General features: G+C 47.3%; 1 protein-coding gene across 1 annotated transcript in view; it reads left to right on the forward strand.

The window, feature by feature from the left end:
* The first annotated feature begins 220 nt into the window (after positions 1 to 220).
* Positions 221 to 15,256, forward strand: part of COL13A1 (collagen type XIII alpha 1 chain) — a 206,236-nt gene continuing 191,200 nt past the window's right edge. The window contains exon 1 of the mRNA XM_036736467.1: positions 221 to 517. Within this exon, the coding sequence (XP_036592362.1) occupies positions 221 to 517 (297 nt within the window). The remainder of the gene's footprint in view (positions 518 to 15,256) is intronic.

Below are 15,256 nucleotides of genomic sequence, written 5' to 3' on the forward strand. Positions count from 1 at the left end.
GCCAGCCCGGGACTGGCTCCTGCGCGTCGCGCGCGGCCCGCTTGGCTCTCCAAGTTTGCGCACCGGACCTCGCCACCACCGTGCCCCTCACCCCAGTCCTCCGCGCTGCTGGTTGGCTGCCCCCCTGAGCGCCTCCACGCCCGAGGGAGACCGTGAGCGGACCCGAGCCGCGCTTCATTTATTTCTTGGCTGTTGGGCGGGCGGACCGCGGAGGACGGGCATGGTCGAGGACAAAGCTCGCCAAGGGGCCAGCGACGCGGCGGCGGCCCGGGGGGAGCCGTGCCCCCGGCCCCCGCTGCCCCGGAGCTGCGCGCTGCTGGGCGGCGTGTCCCTCTTCTCGCTGGCGCTCAGCCTCCTGGTGCACTTTCGGAGCGCGGAGCTGCAGTCCCGCCTGGGCCGGCTGGAAGCCGAGCAGCGGCGCCCGCCCCCGCAGCAGCCCCCGCAGCCCCCCGCCTGGCTGGCCGCGCACCAAATGGAGGAGGCTATTTTGGGAAGAGTCAACCAGCTGCTGGAGGAGGTCGGTGCTCTTTGTTGTGGGCCCTGCCCTGCCCTGCTCTGCTCTGCCCCTGCCTTGCCCCTGCCCATACCACTACCACTAACTATCCTCCCCTTCTCCTCACTTCTTCTCTTCCCTTTTTCGTAGTCTCTCCTTCTTTATCTTTCCTTATTTCTACACTCTCTTTTCCCCTCTCCCCTTCTTTCTGCCTCCTCTCTTTTCCTCTCCATTCTCTTCTCTTACCTCCTCTCTCTCCTCTCTCCCCTTGTATCTCTCTGCCTCCTCCCGTCTCTTCCCTCTCCTCTTTTTCCCTTACCTTCTCTTTCCCCTCTTTCCTCTCTTCTCTTGTCTTTTCTCCGTTTTTCTCTTTTTCTTTCTGTCTCCACTATCTTTCCTTAAGTCTTTTTTTGTCTATTACTCTTCTTTCTCCCTCTGTCCTGCTACTCCTCTCCTCTGCTCTCAGCCCCACTCTCCTTCCATCCTCCGGGGTCCTCTGACTCTCCCGGTCCCAGTCCCGTCCCATCCTGCACTTGCCCCCTTATCTCTTCAAGTATTTAGCTCAGTTATTATCTCTCATCTTCTGGGGGCCGAACTCTGCACCCAAGGCGCCTCCTGGTTCCCAGGACTTGTGCACATTGGGGAAGAGGATTGGGAATGGGGTGTGCGACTTTAAGGAAGTTGGCGGGAGAGATGAGTCTCTGGCAGGGAGATGGGGGACACGAAACCCACTGGACGCGCTCGCGCCGTTGTGAGCCCGCGCCCCAGCGCTGGCACAGATAGGGATAGAGTTGGAATGAGCCAAGGTAGCTTTGATCATAGGCTGCGCTCCCGGCGACTGACCACTGTAGCTAAGCCCCAAAGCTATCCCTCCCAGAGCAGACTCCCACCTGCCACCGCTCACCCCTGTCCCTATAGCTGCTGGCGGGAGTGGAGCACCAAGTCGGGCCCTGGAGAGCCAAGGCTCTTGGTCTCCGGGAGTCTAGTGACTTTATTTTCCCTTTCCGCCCCCCTCCCCCGCCTGAGCTAGGAGGTCTCCTTAGTGCCCTGGCCTGAAAAAAGTGGTGGCTTCACCACTTCCCTCTACCCACCCCCACTCCTGCTAGGGACTGGACTCCAGCCGGCCTCCGCGGCCCGATCCCAGACCGAGGTCCCCACCCCCACCCTTGGCGTTGGGAGGAGTGCCCGGGTGTCCGGAGGCAAAACTGATCCCTGGGGGCACTTTTCCCTTCCGAAAGTTCCACCCACCCCCATTTCCCCCAATTGCCCAGCTTTTATTGCCTTGTCCTTGAGGAGAAAAGGGAGAAAATGGAGTGAGTCACCCCCAGGATGCCCTCCTGCTTTGGGACAATTCCCTCCCATCGTCCTTGAGGACCCGCACGCTTCTGGTCCATGGTTTGCCCCAATCTGGGAATCCAGCTGGGCAGATTAAATTCAAGTCCTTGCTGAGAGCCTACAGTGTACCTAGCTCCCACTGCAGGGGAAGGGAGAGAAGACCTCTGGCTCTGCCCTCAGGGAGCTGATAGTTAAGACTGACGCGCATGGAGATGAGCTCTAAGGGCCTGACCAGCTCTGGCCCACGGTTCTGAGATTCTAGGTATTTGTCTTCTGCTCCACTCCCATGAGAGGCATCACTTTAGGTCAGGCAGGTTCTCAACCCCTCTCTCCGAGTAGCCTCCTACTTGGCCTCTTGGCTTCCCATCCATCTTTCTTACTTTCCCCGAAATTTGCAGAGATCTGACCACATCCCTTCTCCACTGAAGGTAAAACCCCCAGACTTCTAAGTTGAGTGCAATAATTAATTTTTCTTTTTTTGGTAGTACTTAAAAACCCCTTCTTTTCTCACCATTTGGAGTGAGGACCTGGGTTTGAACTCCTGCCAAGCCACTTCCTTCCTGTGTGTCCTGGGCAAACCACCTCCCCTCCCTGGGACTCAGTTTCTTCCTCTTTAAAATGAAAGATTTGGACTTGATGACCTCCCACATCCCTTAGAGCTCTAATTCTATGAACCTATAAATAGCTCTGGGTAGGTAATGAAAGTATTGTCTTCATTTACAGGCAGGAAAATTGAGGTGGAGGTTAAGAGGATTGAGCAGGGACACACACAGTTACTGGATCACAGACATAGACAAGACCTGGAAGGGAACTCAGAGGCCATCCGCTCCAGCTCCTTCATTTTACAAATGAGGAAAGTGAGGCCCATCCAGCCTTCCCTCTCCCCATTTTCCTTAGAAAATTTAGAGCTCTTTGCCTTGACCCAAGCCCTACTCCTGTCATAGTCTGCCTCATATTACACTCCTTTGTGTCCATGTCACATTCTCACATTCTCCTGTTAGACTATAAGCTACCTGAAGACAGGAACTGGAATTTTGAATCCTCTAGCTAGCATAAGGCCTTTCGTATGATGAAATAGCCCTTTTATAACCGACCTTTGAATTAAAACTTAATATCATCCCATCCAGAACTCTTAATTCTGAGGGAGGTCAGAGGAGGAAGGAACCCTTGTGGTGGTTGTATATGTGTGTGTGAACACTCTCTCTCTCTCTCTCTCTCTCTCTCTCTCTCTCTCTCTCAGTGGCAGGGTGTTAATGGCGTCATGGAGGTGAAATATAAGGGGGGTCTCCAGGCTTATATTGGGATTCAGATAGGATTTAGAAAAGAAAGGAATAGACAGCAATCACCTAGCTCAATCCTTTCATTTTACAGATAAGAAAACTGAGACTCAGAGGGAGATTTGCCTACATAGTGACTCAGCTGAAGCTCAAAACAAGGGCTTCTCATTCCAGATCCAAGGTTCTTTGGTACTTCCTTAGGGAAGCGAGCATCATTACAGGCAAATCAGGCAAGGAAGGCCCTCCCATATCTGTGGGCTGCCTCTGCTTGGTTTGACTGAATTTTCCTCAGCCTTGGGAACTAAGAGAATGAGATTCCCACAGCTCAGAGAAGGATGCGGGTGTTAGATTGGACTGAGGAAGGGAAGAAGGGCAGGACGAGGCCAGACTCCCTGGTGGGATTGCACCAGCAATGGCCTCTGGAGTCCCCCATGCTATGGTGAATGGCAGTGGAGAGCATCCAGCACTGGGAGCCCAGGATATCTGGGATCCAGCCCATGTGCCAACATTTACAAGTTGTGTGACCCTGAACAAGTCACTGCCTTGGTATCTTCATGTCCCTCAGTTCTCACATAGCACTTGATTTGTACCTCTCTGATACACTTCTCTTTGCAATAGAATGGTAGAATGTAGTAGATCGATTTCAGGACTTGGAATCAGAATACCTGGGTTCAAATCCCTCCTCAAACACTTATTAGATGTGTGACCATGGGCCTCAGTTTCCTCTCTGTAAAATGGGAAGCAGTGGTAGACTAGATTCCCTTTTCTAAAAATTGTTTTTACTTATTAAATTAAATACATCCCAATTACATGTAAAAAATTTTTTAACAATTTTAAAAAAATTTGCGTTCTAAATTCTCTCCCTCCTCCCTTGAGAAGGCAAGCAATTTGATATCAGAGATGTGAATCATGCAAAACATACTTCTGTATTAGCCATGTTGCATAAGAAAACACAAACAAAATGAAACAATAAAAATAAAGTTTAAAAAGGTATGCTTCTATCTGCATCCAGAGTTCATCAGTTCTTTCTCTGGAGGTAGACAGAACTTTTCATCATGAGTCCTTTGCAATTTTCTTGGATCATTGTATTGTTGAGAATAGCAAAATCACAGTTCATCATCATACAATATTGCTGTTACTGTGAACAATGTTCTCCTGGTTCTGCTCACTTCACTTTGCATCTGTTCATGTAAGTCTTTCCAGGTTTTTCTGAAAGCGTCCTGCTTGTCATTTCTTATACCACAATAATACTCCACCACAATCATATACCACAACTTGTTCAGCCATTCTCCAATTGACAGGCATCCCCTCGATTTCCAATTCTTTACCACCACAAAAAGAGCTGCTATAAATATTTTTGTATATCTGGGTCCTTTTCACTTTTTTTTCACCTCTTTGAGGTACAGACCAAGTAGTGATGTTACTGGGTCAAAGGGTGTGCACAGTTTTATAGCCCTTTGGGCATGGTTCCAAATTATTCTCCAGAATGGTTGGGTCAGTTCACAACTCCACCAAAAGTGCATTAGTGTCTCTATTTTTCCATATCTTCTCCAGCATTTGTCATTTTCCTTTTCTGTCATATTAACCAATCTAATAGGTGTGAGGTGGTACCTGAGAGTTGTTTAAATTTGCATTTCTCTGATCAGTAGTGATTTAGAGCATTTTTATGTGACTATTGATAGCTTTGATTTCTTTTTCTGAAAACTGCCTGTTCGTATCCTTTGACCATTTATCAAGCAGGGAATGTTGCCCATTCAAGGCCCTTTCTAACTACAAATCTATGATCCAATAGTCCTTGAGGGTAGGAACTTTCATCTTTATCTTTTTATCCCCAATTCCTACTATAGTGCCTGTCACAGAGGAAATACTTTATCAATCAACCAATAAGTATTTATTAAACACCTACTGTTTCCCAAGCATGGTACTAAGCACTGGAGATAAGATAAAATGAAACCATTCTCTTCAAAGAGTTTAATACTAAAGGGGGAGAGAACATATACAGCTATTGGTATATACAACACATATACATACACACACAGAGTCAGAAGTGGTGGGGGAGTAGCTGGGGAAACAGAGAAGACCTCGTGTGGAAGGAGGCTTGAGAGGAGTCTTGGAGGAAACCAGGGATTCTAAGATTAGCAGAGGTGAATAGGAAGAGCATACCAGGCATCAGGGACAGCCAGAGGAAAGGCATGGCAATGGGAAATAAAGTACAAGGGGAGGAGTAATTTGTAATAAGGCTGGATCTGGAAGGTGGTTCTAGACTGTGAAAAAATTGCAATGCCCAACAGAGGAATTGTATTTGATTCTGAAGGTGGTAGGAAGCCAGTTTTAGGGTTAGATGTACACTTAAGAAAAATCCCTTTGGTGGGTAGTGCGGTGGATAGAGTGCTGGGTCTGGAGTCAGGAAGACTCATCTTCCTGAGTTCAAATTCTATTTAGTAGCTGTATAACCTTGGGCAATTCGCTTCACCCTGTTTGCCTCAGTTTCCTCATCTGTCAAATGAGCTGGAGAAGGAAATGGCAAACCACTCCAGTATCTCTGCCAAGAAAACCCCAAATGAGGTCACAGTCAGACATCACTGAACAACAAAAGCTGGTTTGGAGTGGAAAGAAACTTATGGAAGGGAGACCAGTTAGAGAGCTATTGCAATGGTTGAGGCAGGGGCTGCAATAAGGTGGTGAATATGTGAGTGGAGAGAAGGGGATGAATGTAGGGGCTGTGGAAGAAGTAAAAACTGGATCTGGCCCTTGATTGGCTCCATAGAGTAAGGTAGACCAAGGAGTCAAAGATGGCACTGAGGTTCCCCAAACCAGATGAGTAAAAGAATTATCCCATCCTCTAAATGATAGGTAGAGGCAAATGTTGTATACCAGAGTTATCTTTACCTTGTCTTATCTCATGACTAGACTAGAAGCTCCATGAAGGCAAGGGTGACATCTTATTTAAACCATGTGTCCTTCCTAGTGCCTAGCACTGTGCAATGAACTCAGCAAATTCTTAATAAACATTTGCTGAGTAAATGAATGAATTCCCACATTAGGCTCGAAACACTCTGAACCCTGTATTGTGAGTCTTGCTGTTTGCCATACCCGAGGGGGTGTGGGGGGTGTTCAGGGAGGACTAGCACCTCTGGGGTGAGGGCTTGCTAAGCCCTTTTCATGGCTGCTCATCCACCTTTGGTGTCCACTTGGCACCCAACCCTCACCTGTGGCTTCAAGAAGCTGTACTATGCCCAACAGCCATACCTTGGTAAAATTGGCTCAGTGGAAGGGCTAAACCAGGTTGAGGATAACCGATAGGCCTTAAACCCATTGGTGAGTTGGGGGATGTCTACCCCAAGCATGGGAAGATATCCCCCAGTGGGACGGGTGGATGAGAACAATTTATTCCATTGGCCTCGAAGGCAGTTGAAAAAGATGTCATGGAGTGCTTAGAGCTTAATCAGACATCAAAGATGCCGAGGTCATCCACTGTATACCAGGCCATTGCCAGTCACCTTGACTTTTGTCCCACCACTGTACTTGGATGACTCTGGACAAGAGACTGAGGCAGCTCTGTCTCCCTCAACCAATTACCTCAGCAGCCAAATCTTCACCCTGTGATGTCACTAATCCTCTTTGAAAATGAAGGACAAGCAACAACAATCCAAGCCCTCCAAAGAAAGCTGGCCTGTCTTGTGGCTGACAGGTCATAGTCAGAGAGTTCTTTGAGGGAAGGAAAGGGTAAGGGAGGAGAGCTGAGGAATGGGGGGGGGGGTATCCTGAAGACTCTAACTTAACCTATATAGGAAAGGTAGGGAGAGACCTTCTGGAAATGAAGAGAGACCCACAGAAGGGTCTCAGGGTGATCTTTTAATGGTGTGGCTAGGAAGAAAAGACCATGGCCTGACTTAGGCGAAGAATTGTGTTTGACTCTTCCCTAATCTCCTGAGCTGAGGTGCATCCTTGGGACTCTGTCCAATTCACCCTTTCTGATGATTAGCATACTACAGTGGGGAAAAACAGATGTTCAGGACTTGGGTTCGAATCCTATCTCTAACATGATCTGTGCCATCTTAAGCAAGTCACTAAATCTCCTTGGACCTCAGTTTCCCATAACTGACTTAGTGACCCCTAAAGATCTTCCAGCTCAAGTCTATGATTTTGAAGACCCCATGGTAAAAGGCAGTGGTTTCAAGCTAGAAGCATCCATCTATTCTAACCCCTCATTTGACAGTGAGGAGATATGGGTCAAGAATGTATGTGACTTCTCCAAGGTAACATAATAAGTAGCAGAAGCAAGGTTTGAACATAGGACTCCATTCTCTTTCCACCAGACCCCAGTCCTGCACCTTCCCCAACAGGTTAACATGTTCCCTTTCCTCTGTTACATGTCTTCATTTTAAAAGAGCTCTGGGTTCAACTTTGGGCAAGCCACTGCTTTCAGGGCCTCAGGTTCCCTACCTGTAAAACAAGAGCTTTAGACTAGATGATCTCCAAGGTTCTTTATACCTCTGAGAGCCCATGACAGGCTGATGGGGAAGATATTTATGGTCAGGATGAAAAAGGAAAAGGAAGAGGAGGGAGAAGAAAAGGGGGAGGGAGAGAGAGAAGGAGGGGTAGGGAAAAAGAAAGAGAAAAAGTGGAGGGAGTGAGTGAGAGATGAAGGGAGGGAAAGAGAAAAGAAGGAGGAGGAGGAGGAGAAGATGATGAAGAAAAAGAAGGAGGAGGAGAGGGTAAGGGAGATTGAGGAAGACAGAGAGGGATAGGGAGAGGGAGGGGTGGGGGAGAGAGGGAGGGAGGGGGGAGAAAGGGAGGGAAGGGGTAGAGGGAGGGAGAAGGAGGGGAGAGGGAGGGAGAAGGAGGGGAGAGGGAGGGAGAAGGAGAGAGAGAGGGAGAGAGAGAGAGAGAGAGAGAGAGAGAGAGAGAGAGAGAGAGGGAGGGAGGGAGGGAGGGGGGAGAGAGGGAGGGAGGGGGGAGAGGGAGGGAGAAGGGGAGGGGAGAGAGAAGGAGGGGAGAGGGAGGGAGAAGGAGGGGAGAGGGAGGGAGAAGGAGGGAGAAGGAGGAGGAGGAGGAGGAGAGAGAGAGAGAGAGAGAGAGAGAGAGAGAGAGAGAGAGAGAGAGTTGGAAACACAGGTGGGAGCCAGATTTCAAGCTCTGAGTCAGTAGTGTGATGTGGCAGTCAGAAAAGCTAACATGCTTGGAGACTGCCAGAAGCATCCAGAAAGAGGAGGGGGTCCTCTTGCCATCGTCTGCCCTGGTCCACCTACCCCTGAAATATTGGGGTTGGGTCCTGGGGACCACAGGGCAGAGCGCAGAGTCAGAGAATCGCAGATTTAGAGCCATCTAGTCTATCCCCCCCACCCCCCACCTTATTTTACAGGCAAGGTCGCATTGGTAGCAAGCCCCCGAGGTAGGATTTGAACCCAGGGCCTGTGCCCCCAAAGCCAGGGCCCTTTTCCTTTTCTCTGTATGTGCGGAGGAGGGTAATGGGGGCGGTGAATGGGCTGGAGGGCGTACCATATGAGGATCGGCAAGGAGAGCTGAGATAGCGCAGAGAAGGAAAGATTTAGGAGACTAATAATAGCTGTCTTCAAGGATTTGAGGAGTTGTCATGTGGAACAGAGATTAAGCCTCGTTCCAGCAGCGAGTGGAGGTTGTGGAGAGAAGGATTTAGGCCCAAGAGAAGGGGAACGCTTTGGAGCAGCGCTGTCCGCAAGTGGAATGAGGGCTCTCAGCGTGGAGGGGCTTCCCCCTTCCTAGAGGCTGGTGGTGTTTGTCCTTCGCAGTGCCGTCAGGAGGGTGAGGTCTTGATTTGCAAGTGGGTTGGATTTAAGTGAGGCAGAGCTGCGCAAAGTCACCGGCCTCACTGTCTCCTCCAGAGCTGGGTGTTCGCTGGTTGGGGAAGGAACAGAACATAATGATAAACACGGGCAGATGGGGAAGGGGGCTTGAGAGTGCCAACAAGCCCAGAAGAGGGGGCGGCGATAAAGGACAATGGACCTGAGGGGTCTTCTTAGGCATCCTCTGTGCACTTAATGATTTCTCCAGCTGCAGAGCTGTTGTTAAATCACACAGACCCAGATCAAAAGAGGCCCGGGGTGCTTGTGAAATCCACCGTAAATGATCAAGGAGGGCAGGGATGGTATCTGCCTCTGCAAGGTAAATGGAGAGGAACTGGAACTAACAAAGTGAAAGGTGTTCCGAGGGAGAGAGACGGAGAGAGAGAGGTATGTGGGCTGAAAGTCAGCCTGATAAAAGGAAGGCTCCCTTATCCCCCAAATATCACCGTGCCTGGAATTCCACCATTAATAGAATTTCTTTAGGCTTTTCCATCTGATCATAGATTAGAGGAAAATAGGAAAAAAATAAGGCTTTCATTAACAAAAAAATCACATACAGTAGGTGGTTTTGGTAATACAGAATTTTATATTTAATATATTAAAAATGAAAAATCACCAGCATATATACACACATACGTACATTTACATATATATACACATACATATACATATATACACACATACATACATATACATATATACACATACATACATATACATATATATACACACATACATACATATACATATATACATATACATGTATACACACACACACACACACCTTAATTTGGATCTCTTGGAATCCCAATGGTTCTGTGGAGCATACTGGTCTAAGGGCATTTCCAGTGATGACGGTCAGTTGTGAGCCAGGCTTTCCAAATTCATGAATCTCAGAGATGGAAGCAGTCTCTGAGGCCATCCAGGCACCTAGTCCCTGAATGGTTCTCTTACAACTTCCTTCCCAGGTGGGCATGTGTCCACCTTTGGGCAAGAATAGAACAGGAACAATGGTGATGAAAAGAGGAACTTCCCAAAACAGATCTTCCCAATTTCCCAGCTCTACCAGCCTTTAGGAGAGTATAATATTAGGTGTGGTGTCCAGAGCTCTTGAGTGCTCATGAGTAGGAGAGGAGGATTAAGAGGAAGGGCATTTTTAAGGGCTGCATACTCTTGTGACATGGAAACAAGCATTCAGACATTTTTAATATACTTCCATACTAGGATGGGTCTGTGCTTTCCTTGGTTTGAGCCCTCTGTCCCCTGGTGCAGATTGCCACTCATCAACTCCTCATCCTGGGCAAGTCTTGCCTATATCCTCCCATAAGGAGTCCCTACCCCCACCCCCACAAGCTGGGAGCCTTCCTCAAGATCTTTTAATATTTCACAGATATTAAGTGACAGGGAATTTAAAGGTCAATCCAGCTGGTAGATTGACTTCAAATTTGCTATGCAAAAATAAGATTTTGATTCCTAGTGACCACATAGATCAATCCTTGTTGAAACATTCCTTCCACCAGAGCCTATCTCAATTTGTAACTATTTAAGAAGCTGAATAGAGGGAGCTGATCTGCTGATAAATTAACTTCAAATCAGAGGGTTGCTTTTAATCTTTTACAAATAAATTTAATTGAGACATTTTGGTTTTTTTTTTACATTGTCTACATCCCCCCACCTCCCAGACAGCCATCCCTTCTATCAAATAAATTTTAAGAAGAGAAAAAATTCAGCAAAATTAATCAGCACACCAACAAATTTGACTTTACATACACAATATTCCACACCCATGGACCCTACCTCTGCACCCCAGGTTGGGACTTGAGGTATGTCTTCTCATATCTTTTGCTTAGGGCCAAGCTTAGGCTTTATAATTTCATAATATTCAGTGTTGAAGCTGTCATTGGTGTAGTCATCCTATAGATTGTTTTCCTGGCTCTGTTTACTTTATTTTACATCAGTTCATATAAGTCTTTTTATGTTTCTCTGTATTTATTAAGCTCGTAGTTTCTTATAGCACAGTCATGTCCTATTGCATAAGCTATTTCTTAATTGATGAGCATCTTCATTGTTTCCAATTTTTTGTGCCTCAAAAAATAATGCTAGAAATATTTTGGTCCATAGGAAGCCTTTCTATTGGTCAATAATCTCCTTGGGGTGTATGTTTTGCAGTGGAAATGGTGGTGGGCAAGACATTTTAGTCATTTTATTGCATAATTCCAAGTTGCTTTCATCATCATCAAGTTCAATCAAGGACCTACTATGTGCTAGGTGCTGTGCTAAGTTCTGGAGTTAAAAGAAAGGCAAAAATATGGTCCCTTCACTCAATAAACTAATATTTGAATGCAAAAGACAATATTCAAACCACTATGCACATTCAAGTTATATACAATGTAAATGAGAGAATCTCTTGGAGGGCAGGCACTAGAAGAGGAAGGATGGGGAAAGGCCTCATGCAAAGGATGGATTTTGAGCTGAGTCTCTAGTTGAGGAAGTCAGGAGATGGAGACCAGGAGGGAGAGCCTTCCAGGCACGGGAGACAGTAAGTGAAAAGACAAGGAGTCTGGAGCTATATCCATAGTTTAAAACATAAGCTGTAAGCATCCCAGGCTGCAAGGGAGCAACAGTGCTAAATTAGCTCCAAGCTCCCAGTTCAGTGTCCACTAGCCAGGTAGTCTACCACTTCTGAAAAGGGACTGTTCTTTCTCGTTTCCCCTCCTCTATTCCGGGGAGCAATGAGTAAATTACAGCAAAGGCATGAATATGTTGCTCAACATCCTTTATCTTTATTAAAAAGCTAAGAGGCAAAGTGAATGTTTAAAAACAAAAGCTAAGGCTTCCCTCACCCAGATGGCAACAGAGAAGTTAAAATGAGCAAGTAACCCATGAGAACATTTGGTTTCCTCTATGGAGAGAAAGAGGGAGGAGGTAGGGAACTAATGTGTGTTCTCTGCCCTGGCACCAGACCCATCACAGTTGTTGGTGCAACCTAGACTGGACCACCATCTGTCTCCATGGCTCCACACTCTGCCTTTAGCTTAGGATTGGATCTGTTTTCTCACTTGCCTCTTGGCTCTGGCTTTCCTCCTTCCCAATTGTTTGGCTTGGTCTGCTGAGCTCCCTTCTACCTTGCTATACTCTACAAGCCCACTTATCAAAAGGCAGTTGGTGAAAGCTTGGGAGTTTAAGAACTGTCTGTCCAGTGGTTCATCCTTGCCTCTTGAATCTCTCTTGGCCAGTGGCTTGTCAAAGGGAACTGGAGCAGATGACTTATAAGGTTCCTTCATGCTCTATGATTCTGTGTTTTTGTGGTTCTAAGAAAGGCCCTCTGTGGCTGGGGCCTCTTGTTCACCCAGCTGTGGGACCCTGGGGGGATGGGGTGGGGACCGTGTTGGCAGCCGGAGTCTTTCCTAAAGCTTCAAAGGGGAATCCAGCACAGAGGGGCAGAACAGTTGGCATTTCATGGCCCTTTCCTCTGAAAGGGGACACTGAGGCTATTTTTCCTCGGCAGGTTAGCGCCAGGCCTTAGTTCTTACTGCCAAGACCTCCAGGGCAGGGCTGGGGAGAGGGAGGGGCTCAATATCAGCCCCTGATCAGAAGTAGATAATGAACGTTTTGTCAACCGCACTATGCCAGGCATCTTTCCCAATCTGGTCCCCAACCCTCACCCTTATGGCCTCACCTTCACCAATGCCTCCACCAAAAGCCCCTCTACTCCGGCCAGGTGGGCCCTAGGTCTCCTCTGCACATTCCCACCCCACCTGTCAAGGCTCATTCTGACTATATTACTACTGTGAGCGGACAGTTAGATAAATTACAAAGCACTTTACATCTTTATCTCATTTCACTCTCCCACCAACCCTGTGAAATAGGTGATAAAATATCATTATCACCATTTTATAGATGAGCAAACTGAGTCTCTGAGAGGTATTATAAAATCCCATTTGTGTTGTTCAATGCTTTCAATTTTCAGAGGAGGAAACCAAGCCTATTCCTTCCAAACCATCCTCGTCATAATAGAATTACATAGTGCTTTACTTTAAGGTTCATAGTATAGTATATTATAAAACGCTTCACATACATCATCTCAGCTGATCCTCGTGACAAGCCTGGGAGGTAGGTGCCCTTGTTACTCCTGTTTTACAATGAGAAAGCTGAGGGTCAGAGAGGTTGTGACTTGCTGACAGGGTTGCACAGCTAGTAAGTGTTGGAGGCCAGACTCGATCCCAGACCTCCTTAACAAGGCCAACATACCAGCTACCACCAGGCATGACACCTTGCATTGATAGATCTTTACTGAGCCAAGTTGCTGAAGCAAAGGCTGAATTGACCCCTCCATTTGAGAAGAGGGAATTCATGCTATAGATAAGGGCAGAGCTTGATGCCCTGTGGGTCCCTTCTAGTTCTAAGAGTCAGGATTCTGTGGACAAGGCATCATGCTAGGCACAGTGTGTGCCTCTGTGTGTGTGTGTGTGTGTGTGTGTGTGTGTGTGTGTGTGTGTGCTTGAGTGTGTGTGAAGGAAGCTGAGGCTGGGATACAAAAACAAATGCCAGATAATGACAAAAAATAAATACAAAACAAAGTCATGATTCCTGCCCTCAGTAAGCTTTTTAACTGGCTCAAGGAGCAGGACATGCCAATTGAATAGAGAACTAAGGAATTACAGCTCAGATTCTCAACCAGTTATTTGCATGTTTGTAGAATTTGGGAAATAGGAGTAGGTTTCCTATCTTCTTCTGCTCATCTGTAGTGGTTCAAGTTGCTCGTCCAGCTTGAATCTATGACCAAAGAAAGTCAAACCTAACCAGTGAGCAGGTCTGTGCGCCCTCTCTGGCCTGTTTCCTCTTCTGTAAAATAAGGGGTTTGGACGAGATGATCTCAAGACCTGCCAGCTCTAGATCCCACGGTGTTTGGATCAGTCTTCCAGTCTTATGATAGAAGCTGGGATGATCACATTCCCTTGCCTAATTGATTTATGAGAGATTGAATATTCAGAACGTTCTTGAATAGCCCAGATGGATCCCAGACCAATCCTGACTTCTGACTTCCTGGGGAAGGAGGTCCAGGCAGCCTTGGTGCATGAAAGTGGTCAAATGCATTTAGTGACCTGAGATGCAGATATAGTAAAGAACAAGACCAAGCTGCCCCAAAGAGGCCTGAAATTCCTTGGGAAGTAGTGGGTTCCCCATCACTGCTTATTTTCAAGCACAGGTGAGATGATCACTCATTGGGTTGTTGAATCTGGAGTTTGTGGGAATTGTAATATGACTCACCCATGGAGCCTTTGCCTGAGCAAAACCAGGATGATCTTTCTCTCACCCAGTGCTGCCCAGGGGATAGAAAGCTGGCTTTGGAAGCAAGATAACCCAGGTTCAAATCTTGCTTCTGACACATAATGGCCATGTCACCTTGGACAAACCACATAATCCTTCAGAGATTCCCCAAGCAACTCTTGGAGGCCATAAATCAAAGAGAAGGTCCTGACTGGCCAGTAAGAGACTAGCCAGAGGTTGGAGATTCCCACTTCAGGGGATTTTTACAAACCTCCCAGACCAGCAGGAAGTTCCTTCTTCATCACATTTCCTTGGCTCTACCTGTGGGGACAGCAAGGTGGCTTATACTTGCATCGAGGAATTCATAAGTAAACTAAAAAATTTCAAATCATGTTTTCTCCTCAGAGTCACAGCTCCAAGGAGGTACAGTTGCTGCCCCTTTGAGAGGAAGCTTTGAGAAGCAGACTGTGTTGGGTAGCAGAGAGACCAGAAGACTTTGAGTCAGAGGGTTGGGAAGGGTATCCTGGCTCCACTACTGGCCAAGTCACTTAATTTTCTGAGACTCAGTTTCCTTATCTGTAAAAGGAGTCAACCAGAGTTGATGATCTCTGTTAGAGCCTGGCCAGCTTTAATGCATCTGCTCTTTCACTCCCTTGCCCCATTGTCCCACCCCAGCTTCCTCTGGACCTTCAACTGTTTCCAGATTAGATAAATCTTGGGCCCAGTTCACATTCCGAATTGTCTACACCAATCGCACCACCCTATCTCCCTCTTCAGAAGACTGGAGATCATCCTCCCATCTGGCAAAGCTCACTTGGAAGCAGGAGGGTAGACTGGATGGCTTTCAGCTCATTCTTCTGGCCCCTTCTGTTGTCAAGTTGTGATTCTCTGATCCTGGGCCAAGTTTGCTGTGTAAGGAGAGCCTTGTGTTGGGTAGGCCCATTTTCAGTGACCACCTCCTCTCCTTACTCCCTCCTCCCAGCCTAACCCAATTATTCTGAGTCGTGGGCTTGGATTTCCCAATTTCCTTTGCTTTGATTTGGCCAAGCAGAACG

This window comes from Trichosurus vulpecula, chromosome 8 (genome assembly GCF_011100635.1).
Source record: "Trichosurus vulpecula isolate mTriVul1 chromosome 8, mTriVul1.pri, whole genome shotgun sequence".
Lineage (NCBI taxonomy): Eukaryota > Metazoa > Chordata > Mammalia > Diprotodontia > Phalangeridae > Trichosurus > Trichosurus vulpecula.